Genomic DNA, 22,719 nt, shown 5'->3' with positions numbered 1-22,719 from the left:
CGATCAAGTCAGACACAGGTTTTGATCTCAGTGAACTTACAGTAAGGTTGGGGAGGCAGGAGCTGGCAAATGAGAATTTCCAATTCAGCTGAGGGAGGAACAGATAAAAATAAGCATCTTTCATAAAAAGCAGATTGTTTCCTGATGAACCAAAGGCTCAGTTCAGAGAGACAGAGTAGTAGGAAGGGAACGAACTTGACATTGTCTGTAAGAGTGCATATGGTGCATATACACGTGCGTGTGTGTACACACACATACACACCATAGAACACACACACACCACAGAATATATGCAGCCATAAAAAATGATGAAATCATGTCCTTTGCAGTGACATGGATGCAGCTGGAGGTCACTGTCCTAAGTGAATTAACACAAGAGCAAAAAACCAAATACTACATGTTCTCACTTATATGTGGAAGTTAAACATTGGGTACATATGGATATAAAGATGGAAACAACAGACACTAGGGACCACTAGAGTAGGGAGGGTCAGGGCAAGGGCTGAGAAACTATGCTCAATACCTGAGTGACAGGATCATGCATACCCCGAACCTCAGTGTCACTCAATACACCTATTAACAAACCTGCACAGGTACCCCTGAATCTCAAATAAAAGTTGAAATTATGTATAAAAAAATAATGCAGATGGCAGTCCAGATAGCAGAATCTGGTAAATCTTTGCATCTAGTTGTATCACTTTGGTTCATCGATAAAGCAAGGGAATTAGTGATTTTGGACCTACACTTAAAAAGCTACAGTGGGCCGGGCACGGTGGCTCACACCTGTAATCCCAGCACTTTGGGAGGCCGAGACGGGCGGATCATGAAGTCAGGAGATTGAGACCATCCCGGCTAACACAGTGAAACTCCATCTCTACTAAAAAATAGAAAAAAATTAGCTGGGCATGGTGGCGGGCGCCTGTAGTCCCAGCTACTCAGGATGCTGAGACAGGAGAATGGCAGGAACCTGGGAGGTGGAGCTTACAGTGAGCCAAGATCGTGCCACTGTACTCAGCCTGGGCAACAGAGCGAGACTCTGTCTCAAAAAAAAAAAAAAAAAGAAAAAGAAAAAGAAAAAAAGAAAGCTGAAGTGAAAATAACTGCTTAAATGCATTTAGCTGTTACTTTTAGTTTAAATTTATCTGAAGGTAAACACCTCTCACTGATATACTCACAGCCAACCACCTCCTCCTATACTATTAAGTATAAAAACGTGATGTTAACCCCATATTTTCCAGTCCATTTCTATTATATTTAAATAACAGGCTTTCAGATGTTTTTAAAATGCCAATTTTATACCCAGTAGCATACTCTGCTACTCTAATATAACATTCCTGGTGTTATAACGTCTAGCACCAGTCTGAGCTTTGCTCTCAGGCTGAGTGGAGGCCCCACCTGTTTTTTCCTTTAGCTCCTCAGAGGGCCAGTGAGCCTTAGTGCAAGTTAATACAAATATTTTGTGCAGAATAACTTAAAAATAATAGTAATAAATGAACATTTAAGTGCATTGAGTTCTATGACCTTAATAGGTAAAATCATCATGAATATCGTATCTTGATTACTGTGTGACTTATCCAAATGGATACCAATACTGAAACTAGAAAAAAATGTAAAGTAGCATACTTTGCTATATCTGCACTAAAATGATAGTAAAGTTCTTAATTCTGCAGCAGAGATGAGAACTTAGGATCAGATTTGTATAGTTACCCTTTCGTAAGTGAGCTTTTATCAGAATGTGATTTTAAATGAAGAGGGAATAAAGAGAACTATGCAAGGCAAAAAGAAGAGAAAAGACAGAAATGAGAATAAAGAGGCACCACCATAACATTTGGGTTACAAAGGCCTCTTTTTAAAACTAAATGTGTTGCTGAAACATTGCACGGTTTTAAGAACTGATGCAGTGACATTGTTTTTAATCCCCATGTGCTTTGGTCTGTAGCCAAATTCAAGTACTTTTCCAGGTGTGACATCTGTATCACCTATGTGTCATTATAAAAGGAGAGTAGGCTGGGCGCGGTGGCTCACACCTGTAATCCCAGCACTTTGGGAGGCCGAGGCGGGCAGATCACAAGGTCAGGAGATCGAGACCATCCTGGCTAACAAGGTGAAACCCCATCTCTACTAAAAATATAAAAAAAGTAGCCGGGCATGGTGACGGGTGTCTATAGTCCCAGCTACTCGGGAGACTGAGGCAGGAGAATGGTGTGAATCCGGGAGGCAGAGCTTTCAGTGAGCCGAGATCGTGCCACTGCACTCCAGCCTTGGCGACAGAGTGAGACTCTGTCTCAAAAACAAAAGAAGAGTAGTGGCTAGAAAGAGTTCAGCGCTGCCCTCACCCTCACCCTCACTGTGAGATGTGCTGTTATTGATCTAAGAGATACATTACTAGCAGTGGAGATATTAGGTATTTGAACAAAATGAGGTGGAGTTTTGAAAGTTAGGTGTGTTTAGAAAGAGCAAAGAGTAAATATATTGATGGGCTAAGTTTATTTCTTTTCTACTGGAAGATACTAGTATTGGCCAGTTGGCTAGAAATTTATTTTCTGACTTTGAGAGGTACCAAAATGTTTTCATTAACACCTAAAGTTCATAAATGTCTAAACAGGCAAAATGATGTTATGTCACGGCAGTTTTAGAAAATTATCTAACATGACGTATGAATATTTTGCTAGATTAAAACCTTTTTTTGAAAAATTGAATTCCTATAACCACTTCCTTTATTTTTATTAGAAAGATAAAGCTAGAGACCTGGTGGTTTTACTGCTTATAATTTCTGGATGTGGTATTATGATTCACCATTATTTATTGCTAGCACTACAGAGAACTGAAAGGGAAAACATTATCCATGCTCTGTACCAGAAAGATTGTGAGATGGCAGAGTGTCCATAAAAGTGAAAGGTACTTTTCTCAGCGGAGTTTGCGCAAACCCAGAGAACTCCGAAACAAAGCAGCCCCAAGCATACTGCAGTAGATAAAAGATTACTAAACATTTTTTGCTACTTCTCCACCAAAAGGCTTCCCTTGCCTTGAGTCTGCGCTGACCTATGACTCGTTCTGATCCAAAGAGTAGAAGAGCTGCATTTCTCTGGTTAGTTCATTTGGTTCTAGGAATTGGCAGACCACCTCAATGATTTATACCACCTAAATCAATGGAATGGGGTAGAAGTGACACTGTGCAGGACCAGCCTAGGCCTTAAGAGGCCTGATAGCCTTCCCTTTTGCTCTCTCAAGGTACCCTAAGCTACCTTGTCATTGAGACTGTGTGGAGCAATGCCTGGCAAGATCTCAGGTGTCCCAACCATCCCAGTGGAGGCATGAAGTGTGAGTGAAGTCGCCCTGTGCATCCTAGCCCCAGGAGAGCTTCATATGACTGCAGCTGGGTGATGAGTCCCGAAGTAAGTCTAGTAGAAGACAGTGACCTGCCTGATCCTAAGTGAGACTGCAGAATCATGAGCCAACGATCTAGTGTTCTTTTAAATCACCTGAGTTTGGCATAGTTTGTTAGGCAGCAATAGAAAACTAAACAGGTACTTCAAAGGAGTAGAAAAATTACATTTCTCTGATTAGTTCATTTGCTTCTGGCAATTGACAGACTACCTAAATGATTTACACTACCTAAATGTGAACACCTGGCTATGGTGAAGCGTGGTGGTGAAAGGCTGGCTGATTCACTAAGACATTTGAAATAGGGCAGGCAGTAGGAGGGCAGTTATGGGGAGAGCCCACCTCAGTGTGTGCTCAGGTTTCAAAAGGAAGCCTGCTCTGGATATAGGTTGGTTATGAAGTGGTGGAAAAACAAGCCAGAAAACATTTTCAAACGACTTCTTAGGCTTTCTTGCAGCTCTTTCTCAGGGAATGTTTAATGAACAACCAGGAAATTGTATTAAACTGCTAAGGCGCTCAGAATGGTTAGGAAGGGCCAGAGAACACTGGGCTGGGGTGGAGTGGGAAACCACTGGATGACCATTAACTAAAAAATCAATACGGAATGGCCAGCACTAAGAAGAGAGGCAATAACTACTCCTCTGAGAGCAGGCCCATCACCATCCACATGGGCCTCAGGTTAATCCACACTCTTCCCTAGAGGGTAAAAAGGGTAACTAAGATTTCAGATAATAATGCTATGGGATGGAGTATCCAGAAACAGTGCTTAAACCCCCCAAAGTGAGAAACTGCTTATAGTCCAACATCCTAGACTTATTTCTAGAAGCCACTTAATGTGACTGGTAAGAAAGATAAATGTAAGGATTAGGTTTTTTGCTATTGGATAGAAGCCCTTATTCTCCACCCTAAAAGCTAGTCCCCACTGTTGTTATTCACACACACCCCTTCAAAGCAGTTCTGAGCATAGGCTTGAATGGGAGAGGGGGAGGTTAGGATGGAGGGTGTTTGCAAAGCTGTATAGTAGGTGAGAAAGGATTCTTCTTGCTACTACTACAGGCAGTCGTTCTCATACTCCATTGGGCATACGATGCAGATTCTAAGACTTTTGGTTCAAGATAACAGATTGAACACACATCTTTCTCTTTAACAAGGACTTTAAAATAGATAAATCCACGGCAATGAAGAGACCCTGAGAAGGATGGTTGTAAGACAGGACAATGGAAGAGAATTCTAGAATATGGAATGCCAATACAGGCATGAGAGCAGAGGTATCATGACTTTGAAAAGTATATTCCAGAGCAGGAGCTGGCAAACTAAGACCCATGAGGCAAAACCTGCTGCTACCTGTATTTGTAATTAAAGTTTTATTGGTACACAGCCATACCCACTTGTTTTTACATGTTGTCTAGGGCTGCTTTCACAATAGCAGAGTTGAAGAATTTTAACAGAGACCATCTGGTCTGCAAAACCTAAAATGTTTTACCTAAGTATTTACTAATATTTGATCCTTTACAGAGTTTGCTGATTTCGGTTCTAGTGTCTTCTTGGCTGGGAGGGCAGCATGGACAGGAAGGACTCTCAGTTGCTCCACAGAACCCCAGAAGGGCTAGGGATCTGGAAACATCTGATCTGAGTATATGGAAGATCTGCCTGGCCATTTGCCTGCATGCAGAACTCCCACCAAACACCCAAGTCAGAGAATGAGGGTGTCTCCAAAACAGAAAGAAAAATGCCCCAGAGAACAGATTAGACTTTCTTATTCTGTCCCTGCTTCATAACCCTAAATAAAATCTGACTAGTCTTCAAATTCTGCCACCAACGTTGGACTCCCAAGTATCTTTATAGGATTTCACTCTTAAATACAAAAATCTAGAAACATTAGACATGTGAGCACCACACTCTAGTAAAATAAAGATATGTGAGAAAAAGAGGATATGGATAGGAATAACAGTGGACTGTGTTTGGGAAAAATATAATGCAAAGTCCCTAGGTGTCAGCCGTGCAACCACCCCACTAGACAGGGGCTGCAAGACAAAAAAAAATGACCAGAAAAAAGGAGATCCTCCATAGCACCTAATATGACATTTTTTGGGGAAAATATGATTATTTTAAGAAAGATATTGCAATAAAGAAAGATTATAAAACTCCCCAAATCTGTTTAAGGGAAACAATATATTTATGGTACATTACTGGGCTCAGTGAACAAATGTACAAAGCCATAATGATGCAAAAACTATGCAAATTTCACTAAAATTAGTTGTAAAACTCTATTGGGAGGATGTAGGAGGGTTACCAGATGCTAAAGCTTCATTTTTTTCTAAAAGAAAGTAAATACAGGTCATGTCTAAACTGTTAAATCAAGACAACTGTATAAGTGTATTCATTAGAAGTGTGAAGGTAGCTACCAAAAGAAATATCTAAAAGAATGTAAACTAATCCATTGTCTCTGGGATCTAGGTCTAGGGGGTGGGAAGGGACAGGGTGGAGACATTTTAAGCATGATAAATATTTTGATCCTTTTTTATTTACCATGCACATGTACTGCTTCAACAATTACACACACACACACACACACACACACTGTGTGGAACACTACTTCTAGAAATATGGAATCAGTAGGTCTGGGGGCACAGGAATCTGTATTTTTAAAATGCTCTCCAAATGGTTCTGACAAAGTTAATCTTGTGCCCTTACTTTCAGAAGCACAGATACAGAGGTAGCAACCACTAAAAGAGCAGTGACATCTACCTGCTCAAGTGGAGAAGTGCCAGGGGTTAAAGAATTCTAGGATTGGCTGGGCATGGTGCCTCATAACTGTAATCCCGGCATTTGGGAGGCCAAGGTGGGAGCCTTGCTTCAGGCCAGGAGTTTGAGACCAGTCTGGGCAACAAAGTGATACCTTGTCTCTATAAAAATTTTAAAGAAATTAGCCAAGCATGATGGTGCAAGCCTGTGGTTCCAGCTACTTGGGAGGCTGTGGTGGGAGGATGACTGGAGCCCAGGAGCTGGAGGCTACAGTGAGCAATGATTGTGCCACTACACTCCAGCCTGGGTGACAGAGTGAGACTCTGTCAAGAAAAAGATGATGAAAAGGAGGAAGAAAGAAGACAGAAGAAAGAAGCAAGAAGAAGAAGAAAAGAAAGAAGACAAAAAGAAGAGAAAGATGAAGAAGAATGTTAGGATGCTTGCATGTTTTTCTCTCAGGATACTTTCTTGTGATTTTACTAATAAAATGGATAAATGCTAAAAGAAGGCAAGTAAAAACTAACAGGTTGTGAGTTACTTCATAATTCAACTCCTGCCTATGGAAGCACTTCATGAATAGGTTAGCTCTCTTCTCTCTCGTGTATGTTGCAAACCACAAGTTTTGATTCAAAAATTAGCCTGGGGAAAAACATAAAACATCATGTAAAGAGGGAAGCTTTTTAACTGAAGGATGTTAGATAACTATCTTTCAGACTCCGTGGTTTCTGTGTAAACCATGTTACATCAAACTTGATTTTTAAAATACTTTAAACAATGTAATCTGGGTCTCTAGTGTTTACAAATGATTGCTGGGATGTGTAGAACACTTAATAATAAGAATTCAGAGGGTTTCTGGGCACTATGGTAATTCTTTCTGAGAATCCTTCTGCAACATTATAGGATCATTGGCTCAATTAGTTGTGTCAAAAAGCAGCCAAAGGCACACTGCCCTCATTTTCTCCTGTTCTCCATCCCTTCCCAGGAGTCAGTGCTGACTAAGAAAGAAATAATTCCCAACTCTACCCTTATATCTCTTGTACAGGACCCAGGGTCAAACTTTTGGGTACAGAGGATTTTCCTTTGTGCCTGCACAAACTACTGACATCTCTTTGACTAAATTACAGATCACCTAGAGCTGGAGAAGTTGACTAAAATATTTTCATGTTCATTTCAATGTCAAATGAGACTGCTCACCTTTTCGATACCAGTAACTTATCCTTTGTATCTGTAGTGGCTATTATTTGTGTTAATTTTTGAGGTTCATTTGATATATAAAGTCATTATAAAAAAGAAAATTAATTTTGTCTTTACCATGTACTTGTCTTTTAAATTTCATCCAGAAACTGAAAAACTGGTTTGTTGGTGCTTCAGTGGTCAGGTACATTGTCCAATTAGCATAGACTAGGCTATACTGTAAAAGAGGAATTCGGCTTATTCAAATTTCATTTCTTCATTTTTAAAAGCATCCATCCAATCATCCATCCATCTGTCCTTCCATCCATCCATCTGTCTGTCCATCCAAGAAGTACTTATGAGCACCTGTTATTTGCCCAGCACTGTTTTATGTTCCAGGAACATATAAGTAAAGCAAAATATTAGCCATAGAGTAAACCTCTATGCCAAATGGGCTAAAAATTAGTTGAAAAATTCTATGAGAATGGTTTTAATCACGGGTATATGTGTATTTGTGATATTCTGGTGTTTTTGAGGATATATGACTCTATACTGTCTCTGATGTTTGCTCCAAGTCTAAGTAGTTCATCTTCACCACTTATGATGATCATTTTACCCCATACTTCACCATAAATTCACACTGAAGGTGAAACATTAATGTACACGGTGGTGGCGTACCCTCTTTTCTAGGCACTTCTCACTACTGTGCCTCTCTACATGTGCTATTTCCTCTTCCCATGATCTTCATCACTTGTCCACCTAGCAGATACCTGTTCATCATCCAAAACTCTTTCAGGCATCATCTTCTCTATGAGGCCTTCCCTAAGCACTTCCCAGCAGAATGGATCCCCCTTTCCTCTGTACTACTGTTGTACTTATGTACATATTTCTATTATTGCATTGATACAAATATTCACTAACATGTCACTGGTAAACTTCTTGGAGATAGAAACATTTGTCTCATTTTTGCTTCCCTAGTAATTTGGGATTTGCTAGTAATTAGCAAAATGTCTGGCACATTCACTAAATATTTGCTGAATTGAACTGAAGAGCCATTCCCTCTATTATAACATGTGGGATGTTGCAGAAATGTGTTTTTACATGTCGTTTTAAAATTATCTCACAATTACAGGTAAGCATTTTAAATTTTTTAAATATTTAACAAGCATTACATTTTGTTGGATTAAACTCTTTTCCAATGAGAGGCATTATCATCCCTATAAAAGCCTAATAAAATTATACAGTTAGCAGTATACTTTAAAAATTTTCTGTTGCTTATCCAGGTGTGATGCTGCATTCCTGTAGTCCTAGCTACTTGGAAGGCTGAGGCAGGGGGATTGCGTGAGCCCAGGAGTTTGAGTCCCACCAGCCTGGGCAACACGGCAAGACCCCATCTCTTGAGAAAACAAACAAACAAACAAACAAACATCTGTTGCTCACTTCTCCTACTCTCCTGACTTTGTGCCAATATTGTGGTTATTACAGACCTATTATATTTTGCTACAATTACTTGTTTATGGGCATGTGGCCCCTCCTAGTTGTGAACGCCTTGAGAAACAAGTCTGTGTTCTTCCCATCTTTATAGCCCTGGCGCACTGCAATGACTATGAAAGAGAGGTGCTCAGCAAGTTAAATGCATAGGGGACTAAATAGGAGATGGTGAATAGAATTAAATCTTTGGTTCTTTTATCTCCCCTAGGACCTGCTTTGTGATGATCTTAAATGAAGACAATCTGCTAAATTCTAAATAAAGCTTTGACTTTGTGGTTGAATAAAGCTAACTTAGACTGTGTGGGTGTGGCAAACTAGCAAAATGAGTAAAAAAGAAAAAATATTTTCTATGCAAATATTTTTATTTTGTCTTTTAAGTTTACACTGAAATAAATCTTTTCTAGTTTTGAAACATGAAAGAGTGGAAAGAAAAATAACTACATTTTTATTCTAAAAAGAAATGGATTTGTGAAATACTTCACTGAAGTTCAAAAGCACTGGGGAGTCTTTCCCCTCTCCCAAGACGGAATTAGTCCCATAATTTTCTTTTATTCTAATTGTAGGCAACAGGGTAATTTTTACTGAAAAATTCGATGTTTGTGAGGTTTTGGCAACATGAAGATGTGGATGCTCAGAAAAATATCACCAAATGAATGGCAGAGTTGGACACCTTCTCACTCACTCTTGTAGAAAATTATGTACACATGACTTTTATAACAGTAGTGTTTGGAAACGTGGTGAGTTAGTTTTGAAACTTCATCTCAACTTTTAAGGAGATACAATATGCATTACTCACAAATGAGTGGCAGTGACAAATATACTCATAAGGGTACCTTAAAAAGTTATTTATACAGAAACTATATGATAAATGGTAATATAGCATTGGTGATATTTAAAATTAAAAATGTCAGATGAATACCTCAGTTTTTTTTTTGTTGTTGTTTCTCTACACACAAACCACTTTAAAACCCATGGAAGAACAATTCATCAGTGTACTGGTCATAAAAAAGGCGGAACTTTTTCTCCAAAGGAATTCTTTAATTTTTGTATCTACTAGAACTGATTGAGTTTGGAAAGTTGATATCATAAACTAAATAAATGTGAAAAACATGATAATGGTGAAAGTATATTCCTTTAAAGATATAGTTATCGTACTTTATAATAGTATTCTAAGGCATTTAAAAATTACACTATACCGATAAAAAGTTCTGAAATTGAGGCAGTAATTAATAGCCTACCAACCAAAAAAAAATCCAGGACCAGAAGGATTCACAGTCGAATTACACCAGAGGTACAAAGAGGAGCTGGTATCATTCCTTCTGAAACTATTCCAAACAATAGAAAATGAGGGAATCCTCCCTAATTCATTTTATGATGCCAGCATCATTCTGATACCAAAATCTGGCAGAGACACAACAAAAAAAAAGAAAATGTCAGGCCAATATCCCTGATGAACATTGCTATGAAAATTCTTAATAAAATACTGGCAAACTGACTCCAGCAGCACATCAAAAAGCTTATCCACCATGATCAAGCTGGCTTCATTCCTGGGATGCAAGGCTGGTTCAACATATGCAAATCAATAAACGTAATCCATCACATAAGCAGAACCAATGACAAAAACCACATGATTATCTCAAAAGATGCAGAAAAGGCCTTCGAGAAAATTCAACACCACTTCATGCTAAAAACTCTCCATAAACATAGAACATATCTCAAAATAGTAAGAGCTATTTATGACAAACACACAGCCAGTATCATACTGAATGGGGAAAAAAAGGAAGCATTCCTTTTGAAAACTGGCACAAGACAAGGATACCCTCTCTCACCACTCCTATTCAACATAGTATTGGAAGTTCTGGCCAGGGCAATCAGGCAAGAGAAAGAAACAAAGGTATTCAAATAGAAAAAGAGGAAGTCAAATAGTCTCTTTTTGCAAATGACATGATTATATATTTAGAAAACCCCATCGTCTCAACCCAAAAACTCCTTATGCTGATAATAAGCAACTTCAGCAGAGTCTCAGGATACAAAATCAAGGTGCAAAAATCACAAGCATTTCTATAAACCAATAACAGACAAACAGAGAGCCAAACCATGAGTGAACTCCCATTCACAACTGCTACAAAGAGAATAAAATACCTAGGAATACAATTTACAAGGGATGGGAAGGACCTCTTCAGGGAGAACCTATAAACCACTGCTCAAGGAAATAAGAGAGGACACAAACAAATGGAAAACATTCCACGTTCAGGGATAGAAAGAATCAATATCGTGAAAAAGGCCATATGCCCAAAGTAATTTATAGATTCAATGCTATCCCCATCAAGCTACCATTGACTTTCTTCACAGAATTGGAAAAAACCACCATGAATTTTATATGGAACCCAAAAAGAGCCCACATTGCCTAAGCAAAAAGAACAAAGCTGGAGGCATCACACTACCTGACTTCCAACTATACTATAAGGGTACAGTAACCCAAAATGGCATGATACTGGTACCAAAACAGATATACAGGACAATGGAACAGAACAGAGGCCTCAGAAATAAACACCACACATCTGCAACCATGTGATCTTTGACAAACCTGACAAAAACAGCAATGGGGAAAGAATTCCCTATTTAATAAATGGTGTTGGGAAAACTGGCTAGCCATATGCAGAAAACTCAAACTGGACCCCTTCCTTACACCTTATATAAAAATTAACTCAAGATGGATTAAAGACTTAAATTTAAGACCTAAAACCATAAAAACCTTAGAAGAAAACCTAGGCAATACCATTCAGGACATAGGCATGGGCAAAGACTTCATGACTAAAACACCAAAAGCAACGGCAACAAAAGCCCAAATTGACAAGTGGGATCTAATTAAACTAAAGAGCTTCTGCACAGCAAAAGAAACTACCATCAGAGTGAACAGGCAACCTACAGAATGGAAGAAAGTTTTTGCAATCTATCCATCTGACCAAGGGTTAATATCCAGAATCTGCAAAGAATTTAAACAAATTTACAAGAACAAAACAACCCCATGAAAAAGTGAGCGAAGCATATGAACAGACACTTCTCAAAAGAAGACATTTGTGCAGCCAACAAACACATGAAAAAAAGCTTATCATCACTGGTCATTAGAGAAATGCAAATCAAAACCACAATGAGATACTATCTCATGTCAGTTTATGGTGATCTTTAAAAAGTCAGGAAACAACAGATACTGGAGACGATGTGGAGAAACACGAACACTTTTACACTGTTGGTGGGAGTGTAAATTGGTTCAGCCATTGTGGAAGACAGTGAGTTGATTCCTCAAGGATCTAGAACCAGAACTACCATTTGACCCAGCCATCCCATTACTGGGTATATACCCAAAGGATTATAAATCATTCTACTATAAAGACACATGTACAGGTATGTTTATTGCAGCACTGTTCACAACAGCAAAGACTTGGAACTAACCCAAATGCCCATCAATGACAGACTGGATAACGAAAATGTGGCATATATATACCATGGAATACTATGCAGCCATAAAAAAGGATGAGTTCCTGTCCTTTGCAGGGACATGGGTGAAGCTGGAAACCATCATTCTCAGCAAACTAACACAAAAACAGAAAACCAAACACCGCATGTTCACACTCATAAGTGGGAGTTGAACAATGAGAACACATGGACACAGGGAGGGGAACATCACACACTGGGGGGGCCTGTCCATGGGTTGGGGGCTAAAGGAGGAATAGCATTAGGAGAAATACCTAATGTAGATGACGGGTTGACGCATGCAGCAAACCACCATGTCTCGTGTATACCTACGTAACAAAACTGCACGTTCTGCACATCTACCCCAGAACTTAAAGTATAATTTAAAAAAATTACACTATACAAATCTTGAATCAGCACTTAAAATACATAGGTCAAACTTAATTTCTTCATTGTTTTCTAGATAAGGAAATTAATATTTATAAGCTGTGGGACTTACCCAAGATCATGGGCCAGGCAAGAAAATTTAAAATCAGACTGTGAAGCCAAACCTTGTTCATTACTTTTTCATTTACTGTCTGTAATTTTCATCTTTTATATGTTCCTGCCCTTAGCAATTTGCCTCTGTATTTCCACATGAAATAAATTTCAATTGTGATTTGAGTAGACATCTGAGTAATTATATAGGAAAAGTAATTTTTAAGGACTAGAAAAGACTCACATATGAAAACATTATATGGGGACAGACTTAGTCCAGTTTAAAATTTTCTGTATGAGATAGGCATGTATATTTCAATAACTAACCTGGGTTATATAGCATGAGAATATTATAAGATTATCACAGATTTTAAAATACTGTGGCTGAATATAAGTTAGAAAAGTGTGAAATGTTAATCACACCCCTAAGAACAAACTCTAGAGATAAATTAGAAAAGTGTCAATCTCAAGAGACCATTGAATCCAGCAAACAGAAGGGGTAGTCTAAAAAAGAAGGCAAAGATTATATTCGAAATTGTTTCTAAATTAATTCAACTTGATATTTTTAAACTTAGGGGAAACATAATTTATGCTTTTTGCTTTTCCTAAAGTGAAGTGACCTTTGTCTTTTGAATAAAAACACAAAAGAAGCTCCTTATATTTGCCTTTAGAAAAAAAGATGTTGCAAAACAATTTTGTAAACCGTGAAGGGTCTTACCTGTTTCCATTTTTCCATCCTGTGCTGCGGGGCCATCCGGAATCACACTTTTCACCTGCAGAAACTCATCAGGCTCGTCTCCACCAATGATGGTAAATCCAAAACCCATGTTGCTCTTTTTTAGGGTGGTGCTGAGGAATGTTCCCTTCAACTGGGATGCATCCCGGGTGAAGAGTGGTTTTTCTACATCGGCCAATATAAGTTAAAAAAGAAAAAGGCATGTTCAAGGCAAGTTCTCAGACAAGAGAAAGCCAGCCCCCGAGCAGCGACAATCCCAGGGGTAAATGTGGGGGTCTTACATAGCAAATGCAAGCAGGTGGTGACTACAAGAGGAGCAAAACTATTAGAACTTCCTACACATGAAGAGCAGTCCCAAGCATCCAGGGAAAGATGAAAAAGCTGTTTGGTTTGGAGGCAGAGTTTTTGTCAAATCAGTTTCCACTCATTAATTTAGCCTTCTTGGGCTTAAAAAAGGCTGTGTCAACAGGCTGCCAGAGCCTTCTGAGAAAGAGGACAAGGAGCCCAAATCATCCAGACAACATCTGGATCTGTTCCTCTGGTTGTTAGAAAAGATTCCAGGTAGGAGGTATGTGTCAGTGGCCGATCCTAAACTAAGCCTTGAAGAAATAAGGGTAGAAACATGAAAAGGACTTGTGATTTTTTTAAAGTGAATAACAGCACATTTCAGCATGTGCAGTATCACAAACAGAGAAACAGTGGAATGTGATCACACACTCAAAAGTCCAGATTGCTTAGAAAGAGTACCTGTATGTGGGACTGACTTTTGTTTACACCGCTCTGTTGTGAGATACTATAAAGATAATCAGGTAAATAAATTGTTATTGGCTCCGATAGTGTTTAGTATACTCTAAAATGTGAGCAAAAGGCAAGCCAATGTTTTTAGATATAATTATGAATGTAAAGGTAACACATTTTGTAACAATATGTTGATAGATTCAAATCATATGCCTGAATAATCTGAATAGGCACTGCATTGATTTACCTGCTAATTTGTTATATAATATGCTTTTCCAGCTACGATCTGTAATAAATATATTCCTAAGTATAATAAGTGTTTTAAAAAATAATCGTCATACTAGGAAACAGAATTAATATCTGCTTTAAATTCCATCACAGATAAATATTTTATATTACTCTTTTAAAATGTGTTATATTTGGGTGATCTGATTTAATATTTGTAACAGCCAAATTGTACATGGTAACTCAGTTAAGTATTCTGCATGATATCTTTGTTGTTACATTCTAGGTGACATGTAATAAACTCTAAAATAATGAGTCATTCTATTAGACTTCTGCTTTTTCTGTCCACTTACATATCACGTGTATCTTTATTAAAAACAGAGCTTCCTTAAAACATAAATAAAAACCACATATAATCCTTTCTCCTATGTTTGCTTTATCAAATTAATGTTTATAGTTGGAGAGAAGTTCATCAGGAGACCTTTACATTCATTTAATTATGCTGCATTATATGGCGTGAAAATTATCAGCAGGCAAGCCTAGAGCTCCTGACTCTAAAGACTCTTGTGCTTTTATTTAGAAGCTCACTAGCTGTGAAAAGTTCGTGCAGCAACTCATCCCACTACGTGGCTCCCAGGTGTAGTCAGGTCCCGCAAGCAGCCCTGGGACGTACCAAACAGCCAGGGCCTCCCTGCTGGGTCGCGCTGATAGTAAGACAAGTCATTCACACTGCGCGACCTCTCCGGGGCTGCACCGGGGCGGATGGATTTGGGCCTAGGTAATGTCCATGAGGAGTTGTCTACTGTCACAAAGGAGAACAAGCCTCATTCTTGTGCTTGGTCTTTTAAGGACAAACTTATGAGTCTCTAAGAATCTCTGGAGTTTACAGGGCCACTATAAAAATCCAGTTATCTCCTCCACCTGGTGACATGCTGTACATTCCTATAAGGTTTAACTTCATCTGCGGTCGCTAAAGGCATTAGTTTAGAGAGAATGCAAACATCCAGCTAAAGCTAATAGGAGGGTCTAGAGAAAGCAAATCAAATTTTCAAAATGGTCCAAGCTACAGACATATTTGGAAGAGCAGGCAGTTTGACAGACAATTTTCCCTTTGAAACACCACATGCTGACAGGTATCATACCTCGGAAACCTGGGGCCTGCAGGGGCTTTGTTCCAAGTTCTGTGTGGGGCATGTTATGTTGCTGTAGCTTCCTTTTTGCTTCCAGGACAGGATTTTCAAACTGTGTTCTTCTATTTATGTGGCTAAAAAAGAAAATTTCCAATTAGGATAACAGTGGGGCAAGGTCATTTAAAAGACCATACGTATGGCTCTATAGAGGGCAGGTGATTAAGGGCCACCTTATCTGATTACAGTCAAGTGCCTCACCCAGCACGCCGTTAGGCTCCTGACTGGGCTGGCCTGTGTACAACACACATTTCTGTGACAAGTGCTGAGTTCTCAAAGGATCTATCATATGTTGTTCTATTTACATCATGCATGATTCAGCTAAAAGAACTAGAAAGTGCACTTACTTTCTGGTCTACTATGTTCATTTGAGATGAGTTTAATACGCAATAAAATAAGTGGGCAAGAAATGAAATTTATACTGAATGGTGTTGAAGAAAAGAACATCACCTGAGCTTTGCAGAGTCCCCATATCAAACAGGATGAATGTGAGGTAAATTCTTTGATAGAGTATAGCAACCAGAGTCTACACTTTTTAGAGTTAGTCCTGGATTGAGAGACTGGGATTCAAGAGAAAGACTCCCAAGATCTTTGCAGAAGTTACAGAATGCATATGTAGGACAGTTGATGCTGAAATCAATCAAAAGTGGAGAATTCATATTCTACATGGTGAGAGGACAAACTCGTAGCTATCAGATGCAGAGTGGCTTGAAGCAACTGTGGCCCAGCTAAACTGAGAGCTTATAGTCCAAGCACACTGTGAATTTCTATATAGCAGGCTGTTTGAAATTTAGAGTTCCTTTGCTGTGGGGAGAGTAGGAACCAACAATCCTGCTTTCAGTGGTGGGCCTATGTTGCTCTTTCTCTAGGATATAAACATCCCATGACAGGGCTGGCATATACATTGATTTTGGTTCTTCGTGCAAACTGAAATAGAATTATGGCAGGCAAGCATGAAGAGGAGAGAAGGGATGGAGGAGAAACTGACAAATACTGAGTACTTAACTCTTGGCCAGTTCCTATATATAATTTTCCTCAATGAAGCTTCATAACAACACAGACTTGCATTCTAATTATCCCCCTTTTAAAGGCAATGAGACTGACACATGGAGAGATCGGATTATTTGCTCTAAATCACATGTCCAGTGGGAAGGCTGGACTTGGCCGTGTTTATTTCTAAAATGAATCTCTGCACACTTTTTTCTTTTTGATGTACAATTTCACATTGGCATGTACACACATACTTACCATGTGTGTACACCCTGCACGTCCCCAACACAAACCACTTACAGCTTCAGAAAAGAAAGGAGATAAAAGCAGCAACATCTCAACAACCAATTTTCCAATACTATGAATCAGATCATTTCAAAGCAGTTCCCAGAAACAAGGTAAGTCAACTGTAAGATCTAATTCTTTTCTCAAGGGAGACAGAGTAAAGTAGCTGCCTGCCCCACAGGCTCTGCAGTCAATCAGTCCTGTATTCAAATTCCAGTTCTACCACTTGACTAGCAGTGTGACCTTGGGTGAGTTATTGAACCTGAGTCTTAGTGTCTTAATCTGTAATACCAGCAGAATGCCTCCTTCCTGGGGGGGTTGTGAGGATTAAGTGAAGTAATGAATATTAGCATATGGTTTTGAGTACAGGCATGCTCAATAATCAGCAGCAGCTTGTATCACCGTCACCATCTTAATCACCACCATCACTGTCATCATTTTTCATTTCTAAGAAAGGCTTTATTGGGGAAACTTCAGAAGCACTGGGACCTTGCTCTAACTGCCTTTGGTGCTGTTTAGGAAGGGAGTTCTTCTAACAATGCTCTTTGTTAATGAAACTCATTTGTAAGGGGTTCAAAGTACAACCATCTATGTAAAATTATTTTCCGATGGAAATAAAATGCTATTGTAATGCTCTTGTGCACCAAGGCCTTGTGCATCATGACTGTGGTGCACAGTGAACTAATAATATCGGTGCCTGTAAAGCATGTGAGCTGTAAACTCTAACACTGTAAACTCTAATACTACACGCTGTTTTGGAAGGACCAGAGTTTGATGCCTGTTTTCTCATTTCTCCATTATTATGTAACTTCCTTACTAAAATCCTTTGAAGCCTTCCTATTACTTAAACATATACTGTTCCTGATCTTGCCCTTGCTCATTTCTGTAGCTTCACCTTTGGCTGCATCACCACATGTGCCCTCTGCTTTGAACATACTTGGAGCTACTTTGATCAGTGACCCTCTATCAGACCTCTTATCTTTCCACGAGATTCAGTATATAAATAGTGCAGCATTTGAAGCAAGACAACCTGGGTTTCAGGTGGCATCTTGGGCACATTTCTAACTCTCTAAGCTTCAATATCTTTATCTGTAAAATGGGGACATTAATAGCTACATCATGGGTTGCTGTGAGGATAAGAGAAATGTTTAAAATGTTTGTATCTCCCTTCGATACCCAGGGAGAACCCAACAATGAAGGTATGGTGCTTATTTTTTTTGCGGTACAGTTATTTCTTATTACTATTATTGAAGTGTTGCAGTGGTTACTGCCGTTATTCTGAGGATGTTTTCCTATCTCCCCTGTGTCTCCTTCCCTCACCCCTCCCAGCCACATTTCCCGCCTGTGTAATATTCTTCCCTCTTGGGTTATCAGAAAACTTTGAACAGACTTCTCTCATTGCAGTTTATTCACTTAAAAAAAAAATCCATCTACTGAAGCATTTATCCTTTAAGTAACAAATAATCCAATTACATTTTTCTTTTTTTTTTTTTTTCCTTGAGACAGAGTCTTGCTCCGTCAGCCAGGCTGGAGTGCAGTGGGGCAATCTCAACTCACTGTAAGCTCCGCCTCCCAGGTTCACCCCAATCTCCTGCCTCAGCCTCCTGAGTAGCTGGGACTACAGGGGCCCACCACCAAGCCCGGCTAATTTTTTTTGTATTTTTAGTAGAGACGGGGTTTCACTGTGTGAGCCAGGATGGTCTTGATCTCCTAAAAATATACAATTAAGTTATTATTGACAATAGTCACTATTCACTTATTTTCTTATATGCCACTTCATCATTAAGAGGATTTTAGGAAAACAACAACAAAAGTAAAAAAATTAGGGTGAAGTTAGTTGAATCTAGGTGGGAGATCAATAGAATTGATAAGATAGGTTCCTATTTGTTTATTAGAGTTTTGTTGCAAATTAGCTTTCAGCTTTTAAGCTGCTAATTCAACAGGAGAGAGAAACCAATTATACTATTCATAGTATTTAAGATGCACTCAAGCCAGTTGTTTAGAAGGACATGGTATTCCTAAGTCTTATGTGACATTCCTTTCCAAATTTTGAATAAAGAGATTCCTGTGATGTAGTATACAGCATCCTAAATAATAATTTTACAATAATGAATTTCACACGCTATCCTAACTTTATTACAATGTGTTTTAATTATTAATTTTCATGCTGATCTCCTTCCCTAGATTGTGTACTCCTATATACAGGATACATGTGTTATTTATCTTTGTGTATTGAGCATTAACACAGTGAATGAAAAATAGCTTTTTTTGTTAAATAACTAAATGATGAGTGTGTGTTTTAAAACATTTATTTTCAAACATATGTCAATAACTTTAAGAAACCAAGAAATGTACTAGGATATCAACTTTTCTTGTTTCCTATCTGTTCTATATCCGTTTTGCTAAGTCATTGTTCGTCATATGCATAACTTTATCCTTAGAAAATACATCACAAAAACTTTCTGGGATGCAGTTATGCATGCAACAGAGTTCCTCCAACTTGCCACCTGCATGTAATTATTTTCTTAGAAAAGTTAATGTGTAGCCACCTGCTTTATGGTCACTATGTTGAAAATATTCCATTTATCATCAAAATGAGTTTCTAGAGTTCACAGAGAATGAAAATACCAATGAGCTAGCTTGGCAAGCTTTGGACCCCACAGACAGCAGAAGCAGGGTATGGCTCTAGCACCATAAGCTAATTGCTACAGAACATTTCCATTGTCACAAATGAAGTCATTCATTTGAAATTTAAAATGCTCACAAGCTCTGAAAGACTTATCACAAAGAAATGTGATTGTAGCTGAATAGAAACTTGTCTTCCTTATGCTTCCAAAATGAATAGTTTCAAGTTCTTTCAGCAAGGATTTGGGGGTCTTACAATGTGTACAAAAAGATGTGAATGACAAACGTCATCCTTCTCATTGTTGAGGCTCTGTGAGATAAGTACTAGCTGTTTCATCTAGCTCCCATACAGAACAAGAAACTGGGAAGCTACCAAGAGTTCTTGCTATTTAATTATATCTAGTCTATTGTCATATTTTATTAAGAGAATCTTGAGCTATTAAAAGTTAAAAGAGTAAGAGTCATATTCTGAAGTGGGTATATCTTGAAGACTCCATTTTCTCTTTACAGAAGGGAAAGACTACTGATGAGAGATGCTTCCAAATTAAAAATGGCAAAGGACTCAGGATATTTAAGGATGAAATTCCACTGCCTGATCTCTTTGTCCTCACATTCACTTATCTGCAGTCTGACTCTCTCCTCTCACCATGGAATGGAAACTTAGAGTAAGTTCCTATGTGGCAGTGCTTTAAAATTCCAGATGCACCAGAGAGCTTCAAAAACAAACAGAAAACAGAAGACTCAGGCCTACCCTAAATCAACTGATTCATAATTTCAGAATGAGATCCACAGGCACTGGCATTTTTTAAATGAAAGAAAGCTTCCCAGGTGTCCCTAGTGTGCAGCTAGGGCTGTGATCCCCTGGGTTAGAAGCTCAGAATGTGTGAAAAGGTGTTGCATAAGGAGTATCTTGCCTGATAAGATTTATGCAGAAGCCTCTTTTTCTGTATATGGCCTCAGGGGGGATTAGGAAATGCATCTTTGCTCCTGAAGAGGACTTTGGCCTCAGAAGTTTCAAACAAGCACTGAGGGAAGGAAATATTTGCAGCTGATTAGAGGACATGCTGCCAAAGGTGGTTCCTGGTCCAGGTCCTATTTGCCTGTCATTTTCTTCACTGTGGAGAGGGAAGGGAGGAATTAGGAGGAAAGTCTTACATACTGAGCCCATCAGTATGCACAGGACAGGTTTGCTGAAGGTTATCAAAGCCATCCCCCAACCCTTACCATCAGTGCTCCGTGTATATCTGTATCTCAGTCTGTTCACAACCCACCTTGCTTCTCCTGGGGTTTTTGCAGAGAGTCTCTTTCAGTGCATAGTCGTGAATGACACCTTTGTACCTGCAGGTTACTATTCCCACCATCTTGACTTCAGTGGACATTTAGAAATAATCAATGAGGAAGAGAGAAGGGAGCAGCTTTTAAGTGGAGACTGTATCACAGAAAAAATGTTTCCAAGGTATCCAAGGTGACTGTACTAATTATCCAAGGCATGAGGTACACAGTGCTCAAATATTTACTGAATAAATACGTGAATGGAGGAAGGCAGGCAGGAAAGAAGATATATCTCTGTTTTCTAGCTTCACTCTTCTGTGAAATACACAGTGTGGGCAGGGCATGATGGCCCATTTCTGTAATCCTAGCACTTTGGGAGGTCAAGGTGGGCAGACTGCCTGAGCATAGGAGTTTGAGACTAACCTGGGCAACGTGGCGAAATCCCGTCTCTACTAAAAGTATAAAAATTAGCCAGGCTTGGTGGCACCAGTGCCTGTAGTCTCAGCTACTTGGGAGGCTGAGGTGGGAGGATCACTTGAGCTTGGGAGGCAGAGGTTGCAGTGAACTGAGATTGTCCCACCATACTCCAGCCTGGGTGACAGAGCCAGACCCTGTTATACACACACACACACACACACACACACACACACACACACACATTGTGGACAATCAGAACTTGGTGTGAAACTCAGGGCTAGTTTATTTGGTACAATCATTTTTACATTTGGGTAAATCCATGGAATCCTTCAAAACAGAATCTTTCAACATATTCCAGTGATAGGAGAAAATGTCATCCCACTTTGGTGATAAACGATTTAAATCTAAGGAACTGATAACTTATAGCAGCTGCTATCTTGGGTTACAATAGAAAAGTGTGAATAAGGAAAAGCACTATATTAGAGATGAAATGTGGGAGCATTAGAGAAGCAGCAACTCAGCATTGAGAGTAGGAGTGAGAGGACTGGCTTGGAGCTTGGCGTTGTGGCTCAGGATGACCACAATGCAAACTGGCTTCTTTTGGGGCTTCCTGAATGAACGTAGTGTGGATTTCATGGTTGCTTGGAATTCCTAGGCTTTCTCTAACCCCAATTCCAATTTCCCATCTCTGCACTGTTACCACCTCCCATCTGAACCCCTAGACTACAGCTGAACTAGCAGGCAAACACAGACATTGCACCCTCCCTGACTATATTTTATTCATTTTAATATGAGCCTTGGGAAGACTTCATAATCTTTTCTCTACTGTCATGTTTGAATAAATGGAATAAAAACAACTTCATGCTTTGGAAACTATGGGAGGAAAATAACCCCAGAAGGATCTTCTGGAGCCAACCCTCTTCCAAGAAGACAGGATAGTATAATTATGAGCTTAGTCTCTGTAGTCATGATGCTCACATCCAAGCTCCCGCACATCCTAGGTGTGTAACCATGAGCACATCATTTACCCTTTTTGTGCTTCAGAATTTTTCACCTGTAAAGTCAGATAAAAATAATATTCACCTTATAGAGTTGTTGTGCATAAATGAGTTAAAATGGGCAAACTGCTTAAGAATAGTGCCTGGATATAAGTACTCAACCAATGCTAACTATCATCATTCATCAAATATTTATTTCCCAAAGTGTCTCGACTAGACATTATGGTTGGTAGGGGAGGGACAAAGATGAATCAGGCACATAGTCTAGCAGGGGAGAGAAAACAGGGGCAAAAAAGAATTATGATGCAAAACAAGGTTATATAATACAATGTATGCCTTACAGGGCTTTGAGATGCTGAATTTTAGAACTACTAGATTAAAGCCTAATGTTTTAAATATGTTATTATAAAATATGAGTTTTGAATAAATGGAAAAATGGAATCTATTTTACTTGGAGCATTTTTAAAAAACAGAATAATTGAATCCTGCCTCTTGAAAGATT

General features: G+C 39.0%; 1 protein-coding gene across 2 annotated transcripts in view; it reads right to left on the bottom strand.

The window, feature by feature from the left end:
* MAGI2 (membrane associated guanylate kinase, WW and PDZ domain containing 2) overlaps positions 1–22,719 on the bottom strand; it is a 1,467,795-nt gene that overhangs the window by 324,185 nt on the left and 1,120,891 nt on the right. For both annotated transcript variants that reach the window (XM_015134089.3, XM_015134090.3), the window contains exons 8-9: positions 15,586–15,707; positions 13,463–13,645 (exon numbers count right to left, since the gene is read on the bottom strand). In XM_015134089.3, coding sequence (XP_014989575.2) covers positions 13,463–13,645; positions 15,586–15,707 — 305 coding nt within the window. The remainder of the gene's footprint in view (positions 1–13,462; positions 13,646–15,585; positions 15,708–22,719) is intronic.

This window comes from Macaca mulatta, chromosome 3, assembly GCF_049350105.2.
Source record: "Macaca mulatta isolate MMU2019108-1 chromosome 3, T2T-MMU8v2.0, whole genome shotgun sequence".
In the NCBI taxonomy this organism is placed as follows: Eukaryota; Metazoa; Chordata; class Mammalia; order Primates; family Cercopithecidae; genus Macaca; species Macaca mulatta.
This window is presented reverse-complemented; position numbering and strand designations above follow the sequence as displayed.